The following is a 14834-nucleotide window of genomic DNA, read 5'->3' as shown; positions in this document are numbered from 1 at the left end:
GGTGTTTTCTTTGTTTTATTTTGTTCTAGCACCACTGTAGCAGAAAATGGATTGGATAGTGAAGTAAACTGGGAGCTATAAAAACAACTGGAGCTAGTATAGCACTTACCATCCTTCCAGTTTCGTAGTACGGTATGATGGCTTGTGTACACAACAGGGAAATAAGTGAGTTAGAGATAGAGAGTCCCACTAATGCTTCCTTTTGCATTAGCACAGCTGTGCTTAATGCTGTTTTTTCTGTACCTGTTATTGGGAGTCGGGGGGGGGGGGGGGAATCATTACAAGCATCTGTAAAGCTAACTGTTAATTGAAATCTAAGTTTAATTTAAGAAGAAAAAGAAAAACTCAAAGCAGACCTAGGAAATAGATAAAATTTCATGGGATGTACCTAAGTAATGTCCAGTTCTAGGCAAATATATGATACCTGTAAGGCAATCTAAAGCATAGTTAAAAATTTTCATGAATGTCAACCACTGGGTCCAGGCTTGTGTCTTCTGAGCTGTTTTTTTTTGAGGTGGACTGTAACACAGTGATTGTTGAGGCTAGTCTGTGCCTTGGCTCTCTCAGATTTGCTTATACTAAGAGGCTCCTGTCCAATGAATTGTGTGAACTTAATTATTTAGTGTATTATGAAGTGAGAAAAATACAAATTTTCTAGACCACTGCAGTTCTGAAGTAATTTAAATCCTATTTTTAAATCTCAATTAAAATCAATAATACTTAAGGATCCAGGGCATTTATTGTTACTCATTATAATCACTGTGGTAGACAAAGACTGCCATGAGAAGTTTAAATGCTGAGCCTTACTTTATTTGTTATCTAGGTCTGAACCTGTGTTTTCAGCTCAAAATTCATGAATCTCTAGTCCTCAAGTCAACAAATAAAGTGTGTATGGGGGAAATGGTGATATCCCAGACATTTTATCCAATACCAAGTCTCTGATGCTAGCATATGTATATACACATGCAATTTTAATCGTAATTCTTCAAAAGAACATTTAAAAGTTCATAAGTCTGGGGCTCCACCATGTGTGACTGATTTCCAAATAATATTTATTTTTGTGATGCATTTTAATATCTTAATGTCCAGTTGCCCCATGACTTGTAGAAGTCCTAACAAAATATAGTCAGTTCACTCAAGTATGAAGAAAGAGCCCCAGTCTCAGCAGATACTCAGAGTAGAAACTCAGTAAAAGTACTCTGACTTTCTATTCCTTACTAACCAAAAAGACACTGTCTACAGAACTGTCAGAAAATGTTTCTAGATACCACAACTAGTGGAAGTAAAAAATTAAAAGTCATCAGAGTTGTTTAAAGGATTTCGAAAGAACATGTTTTTAACTTGACCTGAGGACCGTAAGAACTCCTGGTCTGTGGTAGAAATCTATGACAACCAGTTCTCTCTACCAGGAGAAGAATTAAATGGTGTCTGTGGACTAGTGCAGGGTAACAACTAATTTTATTTCTGGCCCTTTGGCCTTATAATGAGCAACTTGTAAATGTCTTTGATATAGGCAAGATGGTTTATTTGAAAGAATATCTATTCTAGCCTACTGCAGAATTTATCTATTCAAATAGTGCACAGAGTAACATGAGCGTTATTCCACAGTAAGAAAATCAGACCTGTCAGGACAACACAAGCCACATTTTTTCCAGATATAGAGCACAGGCATCATAAAGTGCCTGCATAAACAGTGGAGTGGAAGAGAGCTTTTCCCCAATCCTAAAACCATCATTTACCAGTTCAAACTGAGTAGTCATTACAGTCATTACAGTGCTCTGGTAACTTAGTACATCTGCCCTTTGGACAGTCTGCTGTGTGAAGCAAAAAGATTCCCCTCATTTGTTGTCTAAGCATTTCTGTTTGCATTAAGGCATCTTGCCTATTCATTGCATAGTCAAAAAAAAAAATGGGGTTTGATTGCAGGGGATTTTCCAAGCTCTTTTTCAATATAACTTCAGTACATGGTGTTCAGAAAGGAAAGAAAAAAGACTGAGCATAAGCTTCAAATGGTTGCCATTTTGTTAAACACTGATGTTTTTCTCTGCTTTTCCAAAAAGTACTGTAGAGTAACCACCATATGGAGTTTTGCAAGTATTTTGAGCAATGCTTCTTTTAAAGTATTTAAGTCATGGTAAATAGTCCTGTCTGTATTCTTATCCTCTGAGCTCACCAAACCTTTGAGTGTGTATCTAATTTATCTTCAAAACCAAATAACACAATACTCAAGTTCACAGTCCCATCTTGCAAAAAATGATTTTTTTCTCTATTCACCTATACAAATCTCTCGGAAGAAGGAAGAATTAGTCCTTTTCACAAGCTGCCCAGTGTGTTTGATGATCCAACCCATCTTCATCATCTCTCTCAACAGAGACATTAAACTTTGAAGTACTGGATGTGGGGGATGTATATTTGCTTTTCAAACAAAAGACTGAGATCTCTTTGACATATGGATATGAGGAACAACAATCAGACTCTGAATTCAGAAAGTAATGCTAGTAACAGAAGCTGTGCTTAAAACAGATTTCAGATATGACAAAAGCTAAAATATAACAGAGCGCACTTGCTACTTTAACAAATGAGTGACAAGAATAACACTTCATTTGTTCAAGTTTTATTTATTTCTTCTGAAATAAAAAAGTGAGTTTGTTAATGTACTCTGTGGCACAAAATTCTGTGCTCTGTGTGGTAAAGTAAGGGCTTGGGCTAAGGAGATGTCAGATAGCTTTATTTATCTTATGTGGACTGAATGAGCTAAATAATTTTGAAATCCCAAGAAATCTGAAATACTGAAATACTGACAAGCATGAAATTTCCCCACAGTGCATGTTCCCATGCTTATCAATCTATTAATTCTCAGAACAGAATCCCAGCAAAACGACTGAACATGTGAATTCACCAACCTACACAAATGTAAATATTTTATTAACAGTGCAACAGAGAATTTAAAGCTATTCTAAAACTACATTCTTCAATCTAAAATCTGCAATGCAGGGGAAAAAACCAAACACACAAACAAACCCCTGAAGCATGTGGTTAAGTCCATCTTTACTCAAGAAGGATCTGAAGTACCTATTTCAATTTAGGCAGAGTATTAACCTGAGGGAAGTCAATATAACTGTTCATATCAGAAACTGAAAAATGTGAACAAGAAGCCTCAGTCTGTCTAATAACTATAAGCAATGTAAGTCATCTACACTGCAGTCATTATTTTAGTATGTGTAATTTAAAAATATATCATGCTTGCCCAGCTGATGCTAGAACAGCTGTACCATAAAGCCAGCAGTTCTCAAAGAAATTGTACTCTCAGGGTAACTGTAGGTTTGACAGATAAAATGTTGAAGCTGAGATATTAAAAATAAGCCTTTTAGTAACAGTCAAAAAAGCCCTTTGAGATCGCATGAGCATGCTTGAGAGTGGCTGCCTTACAGAAGTAACTTCCTTACAAGCTCATATTTGAAACTTCTGAGTTGTTCTTAATATGCAGCTTTCTTTGGGCCTTTTTTGGGGGTGTATTTAAAATTTTAGAACAGGAACAATTCAGAACATAACATCTCAACAACTAAGCTTTTGTGGTGTTAAATAATTAAATGACTGAGAAAAGAAAAAATAAGAACTGATGGAACCTGTCTTCCTTAGATTACATTTCTCAAGTGTTGTAGCATCTGAACTGTATCACAACATCATATTACATGAATCCACAGCACATTGTCTCAACATAGAAACTATCTTTGTGAGGATTATTAAGTTCCATATGGACCTCTTCTATCTTTCTGAGTATATTACCCTCCAAAAATCTGCTGTTGAGACAAGTTGTTGGTACAACTCCTTTACTTTGCTTTTCTTCTAGAATAGAACAACCCCTCAAAGCACAGTAAGAGCAATAAAGCTAGCAACTTTTACAAGCACATTCTTCTTTTCAAAGCACTTAGGATAAACTTTTCATATGCATACATGTGTGCAGAAATAAATTTCCTATGTAAACTCCAGCAGCTAAAAGTCATGTAAATGTGTGTGACCTAAATATCCCACCAGAGTTCTTTCTACTGTGGTTGATGGAGTCTGAGTATTTTCAAGAGCAGAACTCAGCATTCTACATTCAGCACCTTTCCATTTGTATGAATGCAACACAAACATATCAGGAATCCAGAGATTTTGGCTCTGCTTTTGTTCTAATTTCTCAGTTTTGTAATTCTAGATCCTGTAGCTAAAATATTATCCTGTTGGTATCCTTTCTGTATTTTATAGAAATAATTGCTGAAAATTGTTTGTGACCTCTTCAAAAGCATCTGAGGCTGCAAAAGAAGTTCCTCCATGTGAAAAAAAATCTAAATTTTTGCATGATCTGAATGAATTGTTGGCAGTATGATCAGATTTCTAATCATTGCTTTTCTTTTTCAGGAAAGCATAGATTTGGGTGAGATCATGTTTTCCCTTTGTTATTTGCCTACTGCTGGGAGAATGACATTAACAGTCATCAAATGTAGGAATCTCAAAGCAATGGATATAACTGGCGCATCAGGTGAATCTACTTATTTTTAAATAACAGGGCAGAGTCTACTCAGGAAGGGGACAAATAGGAACTCAGGGTTTATTTCTGTGTTTAATATGGTTGTGAAATGGAAGTAGCAGGAGAATGGGTATAGGCCCTGTTCAGATCCACTGGCTACCTTTGGTCTGGCAGACGGTATGACTGTTTAGAAGGCCCATACCTTTCCTTTGCATTGACAGTATATTGAAAGCAGTGTTTGCCAGAGTCACTGAAATCTTTGTAATATATTTTTTTCTTAGCAATGACATTCCTACAAAAAATATTGCTTTTGTGTTACACATTTGAATGACTTTGAGTCCAAATACACACAATTGATTATCTGTTACTCAGATCCATATGTCAAAGTGTCACTGATGTGTGAGGGCCGAAGACTGAAAAAGCGGAAAACGACCACAAAAAAGAACACGCTCAATCCCATTTATAACGAGGCCATCATCTTTGATATCCCTCCAGAGAATGTGGACCAGGTCAGCCTCTCCATTGCAGTCATGGATTACGATCGGTAAGCACAGTTTGCTTTCTGACCTTTAAACTTCAGGGAGAAGTTAACGTGATCGTTGCAAGCAACTGCTTTCTACCTCCTTGAACTTTCAAGTAGGTTCAGTGTCACAAAAGATAAAGCCCTGGGGTCTTTTCCTGAAGAAGTTTAAAGCTTCCACACCTTTTACAGCTCAGACCATTTAATCTGTGTCACCAGTAACTGTGATGAGGAAGAAACATGGCTCAATCTTCTTAGGGGTTACTAGTCTTGGTATATATTTCTGTCCCCATCTGGTTGCTGGACTATGTAAAAGCTTTATAAATCAGGTATGTCTCCCAGTTTAAAAAAGGCCCTCACACCTCTGGTTTCTATTTAAATGGCAGTTATTTCAAAGCAAAGAAAATCTGGATGACTAAAAAAGAATTAGATGCTAATTACCTCATTGAATTAAGTCATAATTAATTCTTCGGTTGACTCAATAAAGAAGCTTTGTAACCTTTGGGTTCAGCCCTCGCTGATAACATATCTAAGCCTCAGTTATCTATGTCCTCACCAAGAACTGACAGGAAGAGACTCCTACTTGGAGTGGCTCAAGGACTGCAGGTTAAACCAAACAGTGACTGAAGAATCATGCCTGAGCCAAGTTTGATTCATTTAAGTGCTATTAATAATAAGCTCTTGAGACTGCAGGGCAAATAAAAAGTAAAAGTCAAATTTAGTAACACAAAAATTCAGATTGTTTTTCTTTGCCATCAGATTTCTGATTGTCCTCCAACTTCTGCCAGGAAGACTTTCTCAGTCAGATGTGAAAGGGACACTATGGTGCCATTAAGGTTGCACACTTTCAGTCCTTTTCAGCTGCTCCTTTCGAAGTGTTTGCTAAGAGGAAGTTAGGAAACATTATTCTAAGGCACATATAAGGAGTTCTGGAGTCCCTCAGAAAGTCTATGGCATTGCCTGCAGTATGAACTATTAAGGTATAGCCTATTACAGCTATGGATCTTTTCTTTCACAATTTTGGCTGAAGTTCCAATGACCACAACAATTAAAGCTGGGAAATACAGTATGAAATGATGTCTGAAGGATTTGCAGCAGGAAATGTATGCCCTTCCATTTTCCTTCACCTTCTTCTCCCACAAAATTGAAGCATTCCTTCTAGATCATTTGGTATATTATGGTCCTTTTCTGTCCTTGTGTCTTTTGGACTGTAACCTTTTAATGGTGAGGGTTAAGTCTTCATTACTAATTTTATAGCTGCTAGAAGCATTCTGGTAGTGGCTGGAGGTTTTTGATGCTAGCATTACAGAACTTAATATTACTATATTACCACTAAAACTAATATCTGTAAAAAATAATGTGAAAACTTTGGGCATGTATTCTGTGCTGCACTAAACCAGTAAACAGAATTATAAATCAAATGTTATTAAAACTATTTTTTTTAAAAAAATTTCTGCCTCTCTGCAATTCTTAGAGTAGGGCACAATGAGGTCATTGGGGTATGTCGGACAGGAATTGACGCTGAAGGGCTTGGAAGAGATCATTGGAATGAAATGCTGGCTTACCCCCGTAAACCAATAACTCACTGGCATCCACTAGTAGAGGTAAGAAGTAGCAAAATTTCCTCCTTCTCAGTATATTGAATGTTTTTGTCTTCCTCAGACTTTATGTGGTTCTGAGAATCATGAAAATCAGTGCAGCATCTGTGGAACAGCTAAAAGATCCTTAGCACAACCTAAATCTAGTTGCAAGGGTTTATTGATTACTTAAATGTGCCATTTCAAAAGTTTCCATGATGCGCTGGTGGATATTGTAAGATTAAATTAAGACATTCAAAATTCTCAGAGATGATGATAAAGGAGCTTACATCCACTTAAAAGAGATCATTTGCAAGTAATTCAAAAGCAATCATTTCCTATTCAAAAATCTTTAGCTTGAACAGTTATGTTGCTAAAACATTAATCTGAAACTGGCCTGCTAATTAGGCTAAATTGAGGCATCATACCAGCAGCTACCTACAGAGTTACTCAAACAGACACTTATTGGAAGCTTATGCAAATGCACAGGTGATTATACCTACAAGTCCCTGGGCTTCCCTCTTCAAGATGCTGCAGCCACCTCACTGGTTTTCTGTATGTAAAATGCTCACAGCTTTGGGCTCAGAAAAATTCATATTGAAGCCTCAAGAAGCCACAGGCCCTGTTTTGGGACACAGAGGACACACTGTTCAGACCTTCCCAAAAGCAGACTCTGTAGAATAATGAGTTGCTCTCTGAGGCGTCACACACCACTTGGTTTCCCCACTGTGCAGGACATGGCTGCACAGCGTATCCGGTGACAAGTAGGAAAAGCCCAACAGCAAGGCCTCAGGAGAACACCTGCTAGAAGAGTGTGAGGGCAGAGAAACAGAGTCAGTGCAGTAGAGAAGCCTCTTTTCAGGGGTTTGTGGCTCTCCCTGGATCATGTAAGTTTGGAGACAGAGGTACCACCCCTGCTTGGTGAAATGAACCCACTCCTGTGAAATGAGTCAGAGGCATTTTTAGGAGATCACTTGAGGAATTTTCTTTCCATTATTAGTTCTGCTAGAGACTTTGATCCGGAAAGGGTCTAGGTGCGATTTGGGTTCTTTGAGGGAGTCTCTCATCCTCTGAAATAAGTGTGATGCACAGCCACATGTGATCACATTTGTAAAACTAACACTTTTCTTGCAGTTACCTGGCCGAGCAACCAGTTTTGATAGCCAGGGATCTTGTTCATCACCAAAACCACCGCTTACGCCCTAGGGAACAGGAATGGATTCACCGTGTTCAGTGTCCAAAGCTCCCTTGTAGCTCATATCTACGTAAACAGAAGGTTCGGCTTCCGCAGATGAACTGTATCCATATTTTTTATTCAAATACATTTTTCCTATTCTAAGTCTTATATTACAGTTTATAATCATTTCTTAATGTATGAATGAAGTTGACTTGAGCCACATATAACCCTTCCTCATACAAATTCATTCACTTGTTTTCTCACTGGCATATATCCAGTGTCATATCCAAGTAGTATTTTGATATGACCTCTATCTTTGCATAGAGAAAGAAAAAAAAAAATCCCCAATAAATCCCTTAAGCAATTCAAACCACTGCAGCTTGTAATGCCTAATTCTTTTGCAGGAGAGCAAATAGTCATACATAGCTCATGCAGTGAGTTTCTTCTAAATTGCACTAAATCCTCTATGACTTCTCAAGAAAACACTTCAAGCTGAATGTTGCATGAAAAAACAACTGTTGTCATGCTTTGGGCGTTTGGAAAATCAGTTCATTCCTTGGGCAGGGAGGAAGGGTTGATCAAAAGCCCACTGAAGCCGATGAGAAGGACCCTACTGGCTTCACTGGGTTTTAGTTCAGCCTTTATGAAACAGGTCTCACAACTGGATCTATGCAGTTATAATCTTCCAGCAATCGAGATGCCGGCTGCCCCTACAGGAACTCTTTATCCTGTCCGGGAAAACAACCAGACACGTGCAGCCAGGCAGGTGGCTGTACCTCAGCAGCTGGTTTGCTTCAACGATCCACCGGCTGATGAAGAGCTAGCTCAGATGTCTCTGCATGGCACTGGACAGCGCATGTACAGGTATTGTTGTGGAAAGCTAATGTTGCTGCAGTGAGTTGTGTAGAAGTGGATGTAGCTCCACAGAGGTGTAGCTGTCTCCTGATGAGGTGCATCCAGCCCCTTCAAAGCAGCTCATTTGCTGCTGGCATCATGCAGTCTTTACTTGGTCTTCACACAGGTCAAACTGTAGATGAGAGAATGCTCTGAAGTAAAGGAACTGATTTAATATGTTTAAGCTGTTCAAAAAAAATGAAAAAAACCTGCAGTTATGCACAACATTTTTCTGATTCTTGATTTAACATGACAATATTAGGTTTCTTTGAAGATATTTTGAGTAAGTGCATAACTCACATCAAATAGTTCCTGGTCCCTGACTGGGTATCTCTAGGATTACATGCTAAATATGATTTTGAGATATGTTTTCTGTCAATATATGGAGAGAGAAATTGAAATGTAAGAATTTTATAAACTAGTAAACTCATGTATTAGAATACACAGTGACAGCAAATGCAAAAATTATTGGCTGAAGTGAGCTGCTTTAAAAACAAAAGAGAACTACATATTATTTTGTGCGTTTAGCTCTTTTTAACGCTGCAGTTGACCTCAGTCCATTATTTTTTTTTTCTGTTTTTCTTTTTTCTTTCTGCGAAGAACGTGTCAAAGACTGCATGACTGGGACTGAGATTAAGTTGAACTGCAACTAGGAAAAAGTTGAGGTGGTGGCTCTTTTTGTATGTTTGTAATGTATAAAGAAAACTAAGAAGATAATGTTTTCCAAAATAGTGTTTTTACAGAAGTAAAGTGTCATACATGAGAAAAACGCTAATGGAAGTTTGATTTATGATAATGGAAGCATTTCTGAGAATTAATCTGTTTATGAAATGAAAAGGCAGTTTACACAGACTTCTGAAGAACCATTTTGGCTTGATTACTTTGGCCGGGTAGATACAGAATATGTTTATGAAGATCCAGTCCCTCCATTCCATTAACTAATCTCTAAGACAGTCAAATATGCCTTGATGTGTCTTAACTACTCCAGTAAAGTTAGGGAGGCTGGTCTTCACATTACAGTGTTTCTAAGGCAAAAAAAGGAGGCAGGTTTCCTACCTTGCTTTCTGTGCCTACAAACACAGCAAGCAAGCAAGCAAATAAATACATCTTTCAGACATTCTTTACAAACTAAAAAGAAAAAAAAAAAAAAAGGCTCCAGCCCAACGTTTTGAATGTCTGTTCCAGGTTGCTATTCATGGCTTCTGGTCAGAAATAGTTTTTCACAGAGAGGGTTAGTAACGCTGAACACTGATCCTCCCTGCTCAAGATTGTATTTTCATAACCATAAATACAGAGCAGCCTTGCAGAATTTCATTTCTTTGCTCTGGGTGAGTAATTTTTTAAATAGGAGAACAAGCTCTCCTCTGTGGGTGTTTTTTCCTCCCATCATTGTTGTCATCATGAGATTCTGTGGCCTAGATAATTTTCATCATGATTTTGCAAGGTTGATATAGAAACAGAGATATATGTATGTGGAAATGGAAAAATATTTTGTGTATACATTTATCTTAATATAAATTATATCAGCAGTGGCCTTTGTGGCCTAGAAAATACTTTTTGTAATGTGGTACTGTAACAGTTAACTAAATATTCTTTGCACTTTTTTGCACCTAATATCCAAAAAGCTAACAATTTCACAATCAAATGTAGCATAAGTGTTCAGCAATGAGCAACACCTTTTTAACTATTTCATTGTTCTCTGTGAGTATCCTGTATGTTTCATTATAAGTAGTAAGGTATTTTGAGATTCATTTTCTTGAATTTAAATTGTTGTCAAACACCAAAGGAATAATAGCTCAGTTTGTGCCCTCTTGTTGTGTTATTTTTGGTATTGTTAATAACAATAGTGATTTACTTCTGTATCTAAACTTGATTTATGGGTGCTCTGCATCTAGGAAAAAACAGGTTGCAAAATTATAAGGACATCGAACTTCCAAAATGATCTGCTAATTAATTATTTGTAGTCCTGTATCAGTGATTAATAGAATTAAAGCAAAAACTTCTATTTTTAACTTTTTTTCCCCACTGCTTTCTTAGCTATCTCACAAGGCAGGGTATAGATTTAGTATGACCAACCCATTGGCTTACAGAGCCTGGTTCATAAGTTACTCTCTGAGTGTATTCACAGAAGCACCAAGTAAAAACTTAGCACAGTGAATATATTGCTTTTTGTATCTCTTTATTAAGATATTGAAAATATTGTCATTTGGAGAAGTTGTAAGCTCCCTGCTTCCTTCCTGATTTTTTTTTTTTTTTTTTTTTTTTTTTTTGCTTACTCACATTTCTGCCATATCACAAAAATTAGCCTAATTTGAGCAAAATCAAATCTGGCAAATGCTTGGCGTAAAATACATTATAGAAATTTTATAACAGTTTGAAAAACTCACATTCCTAAAAGCCTGATTTATTTTTATTGAAATAATTTACTGGAAACAGTAACAGTACTTAAAAAGAATTGCATTTTGCACTGCAGAGCTTTTTTATACTTTCACACTGCAGACAGTAGCGTAGGTGAGCACATGCTCAGTAGGATGTAAGTCATGTATTGCCCTCCGTGATCTCAACTTTAGAGCACTGTATTGTATACATCTGCCGGTATGGCCCTTCCTCTCACTCTCCCAGCACACAACCATCTTTTTCCCCACCACCTTTTGTCTATATTGGGCTTCTGCTCAAGCAGTAGAGACCTGACCCTTACTTTTCTCTGCAGCACCGAAAGCTGCCTCCTGGCCTTACAAAAATAGTAACATGAAACTTGTGGGGTCTTTACCAAAAGGTGTAGCTACATCGCTCATTTTCATTCTATGAAGAGTTGTCAGGGAAGTAACTTCCCATCTCCACAGTCCCTTATGATAATCAGACATTCAGAAATCAGTAGTCCTGTCCTGGGTTTTTTGGCTTCTAGCAAGCACTGAAAGAGCAATATACATATCTCAGGGATACGTATATTGGTCAGGGACAGAGAAAGTGGCAAGAACCAATAAGATAAGACAAAACTTTGTCTATCAGGACAAAAGTTCCCATCCAGATTTTCTTCTTTAATATATTGAATTGTTTTGACTTCTTATGTTTAAGTAATAAAACCGTACATTTTTCTTAATGAATCACAACTCCATTCAATATTTTTGAAGAAAATGTTGAGCAGACATGGAATGTCTTCACTGGGTTGATTTTATTCCAAGGGAAAAAGCAAATACTTCCTAATTTCTTTCTATGGATGCATTTTTGGAGCAATACTAAGAAAACTTTAAGTTCCAAAAAAAGGCTTTTCTTGTCCCATTGTCCTGTTTCTCAGTTTTTTAACTGGCATCAATGTAATCCTTTTGAAAGTTTTAACATGATGATGCAAAACAAATACATGGTAGTCTAGTTCCAAGATTATTTTGCTCTGTCTTTTTAATCAGTTAATTGCTTGTATCTTACAAACTTTTAATGTACTAACTTTTTATTACACTCCATTAATTTAACAAGCTTTATACATCTGAAATCAAATTTGGCTATATTTTTTAAGTGTGTAAACATTCAAAAGAAAGGTGAGTGACAATTGTAGAACTCTTATAGAATTCTTCTCTTACTAAAAATGTCATATTTTTCAGAGACCCATAAATGTGCCTGCAAAATTTGAAAACCACCTTGTTAGAGCATGCAAAAGCCTAGATTCGCACATACAAGTATTTGCACTTGCAAAATGTATAACCATTATTAATTAGCACTTCTATTACAACAGAACTCCTGTGCCTAATCAGAAATATGTTTTGGTTTGTGATAAATACTGGACAAATCTGTACTGCGTGACAGCTCTTTGACCTGAAAAGTTCATATGGCTTTATTTCTACAAATGATTATGCTTGAAAATTCTGTCGTTTTTTTAGTATGACTTATATGTTAATTAGACAGTGAGACAAAACCCATATAATATCTGTTAGACCATCCAAAATATGGATGTATAGTATATATGATAGGACTATTAGCGCATGTTTTGGTGGAAAACTTTCTCTCTCATTCACACTACAGCTGAGTGCCAGTTTAATCCTTTGCTCAGGATTCACTTTCACTTAGCTTCTGAGGCTTTTCAGTCTAAACTGAGCTCTCTGGTGTCAGAAAATCATGGCGCAGAGCTGAGAAAGACAAAGGAAAATGTGACAGTAGTCACAGAGCTACTCAAGGCAACTGCAAACAGTTTGAAATGAAAAACCTCCTTTCAAAATTGATAATCATTACAAAATTGATATCACTTGTCCTTTCTATACTGTAAAGCGGGAAGAGAGACGTTCTTGAAGAAGAGTCAGCATTAGGCATAGGAGTTAATTGAGGTGCTGGTCTCAATCATTTGACATTTCCAAGGCAAATAATACCTTAGCTTCAAAAAGTATCTTTTGTTTACTCATCCAAATGAATAAATATCTCCTGCACAATTCCCCTTTTCCTTAGCCCCAGCTGGAAACTGGCAGGTTTTTAACAGCATGCAAGAAACCAAGAGCTGAAACTCAGAGAAAGTGAAGCTGCAGGTGGGATTTAAATAGCACAGCGGAATCTGGCCAGGAAAATGGAACTAACACCTTCAATCTTGTGCTGTGTGCTAGGGGATGCTTGATGATAACAAGTGCTCAGGGCTGTGATTTTATGTTTTATCTGATAGTACCTCTAGAATTTTGCTGTTGCTGGGAAACCTCGTCTTTAGTGGCTTAGAGAGGAGAAAGCCTCTGGTATTGCTATGTAAAAATTTTCCACCTGAATATAGACTGTAACTCTTATGTTACATGGGACTTAGTCCTCTGGAAGGGGATGTTGAATTTGCAGGACAGGAAAAATCAAGGCTTTGCACTGTACCGTCATGAAGTACCACTCGCTTTGTAGATACTAAGGACAAGCATTGGTGCCTTACTGAGCCAAGGGAGGTCATTTAGGACAGTACTCTATTGCTAAGCCTGTGTTGGTGAACCATGTTAGCACAGTTGAAGACCCTCGGTACCAACATTGTCAAAATGTAACTAATACATATAAATACAGGTTATATAGGTTATCAGAGTACCAAAGCTCTTTCCGGTGGGAAAGACCTACCAACTCCCTGATACATAAGACAATGTGCTCTGAAAGTTGGATCTGCAGGAAGTCACGTAGCTGCTGTGATGAAAGTGGAGCTGCTCTGTAATAATTTATGAATACAAGATGTTGACTTGGCTATTGGTTTCAAATTAGGCGAGTTCCTTAAGTAGGCCTTCTGGGAAAAAAGAACAGTAGGCAGAAAATGTTTGATGAGGGAATGCCTTTTAGAAGAAAATTATATTTACAGAACTTTAATGTCCATCCTGGTGGCCCAGGAGATTCTACCAATGCTACAGCCAGCGTGAAAAATGTATCTCATCTAAAACAGTGAAAACCCAAGCAGGCATAGGAAAAAGAACCCATAGGAAAGATCAAGAGATCTGTTTCAGAACAGACAATATTTATGTCTGATCAGGCTGGGATGCAAGATGTTGCTATAGTTTACAAAGATAATAGTCTGGGTTACTCTCGCATTAATGGATGGGAAAATTTGAGGCTGGACAGTTATACATATAAGACTGTTATTTTCAAATCCATTTATTTGAAATATTTAGGTTTATATTTTAAGCTTAGATATTTAAATAGTATCCTATTTTAAATTAAATGGAGTATTCACAGATTCCCTGAAAGAAAAGTTGCAAATCCACTCAGACTGTCTGGGTTGACACAGCATAACTTAGGAGAATTTTGAGATCCTGCCTCTCCCCTGGATAAGTGAAGTCAGGAAGCTTGACATGAAAAGAGAACTCGAGACAGCCAAAGAAAGGAGGAGGGTACAGCTATTTCGTGACAACTTCAGAGCTCACGGAGAGCTTTACCACACACTTATTACACAGGGCATAGCAAGAGTGCCAGCAACATGTTTTCATGACAGCGGCCTACCCTGTATACAGTTTTCCTCTCCCTCAAAATACAAGCATATAAATGTTTTTGAGAGATTTCTTCTTGGGATCTTATCATACCTTAGAAATTCAAACCCGTGAAGTAAGGCAAGTCTATTTGTACATCTACCCATGAGGAAATTAAAAGGGTGGGGAAATCAAAACCTCAGTAAAAATCAAGAGAGCTCTAGAACATAGCTAAAGTTGCCTTCCTGTATAGAATAATGGT

The 14834-nt window shown here is 37.3% G+C and overlaps 1 protein-coding gene across 1 annotated transcript in view; it reads left to right on the top strand.

The window, feature by feature from the left end:
* SYT10 (synaptotagmin 10) overlaps positions 1-8142 on the top strand; it is a 36034-nt gene extending 27892 nt beyond the window's left edge. Inside the window, exons 4-7 of the mRNA XM_055712928.1 lie at positions 4402-4522; positions 4883-5054; positions 6505-6634; positions 7742-8142. Coding sequence (XP_055568903.1) covers positions 4402-4522; positions 4883-5054; positions 6505-6634; positions 7742-7813 — 495 coding nt within the window. The 3' untranslated portion in view covers positions 7814-8142. The remainder of the gene's footprint in view (positions 1-4401; positions 4523-4882; positions 5055-6504; positions 6635-7741) is intronic.
* The last annotated feature ends 6692 nt before the right edge of the window (positions 8143-14834 follow it).

The sequence above is a fragment of the Falco cherrug genome, chromosome 5, assembly GCF_023634085.1.
Source record: "Falco cherrug isolate bFalChe1 chromosome 5, bFalChe1.pri, whole genome shotgun sequence".
Taxonomy (NCBI): Eukaryota; Metazoa; Chordata; class Aves; order Falconiformes; family Falconidae; genus Falco; species Falco cherrug.
This window is presented reverse-complemented; position numbering and strand designations above follow the sequence as displayed.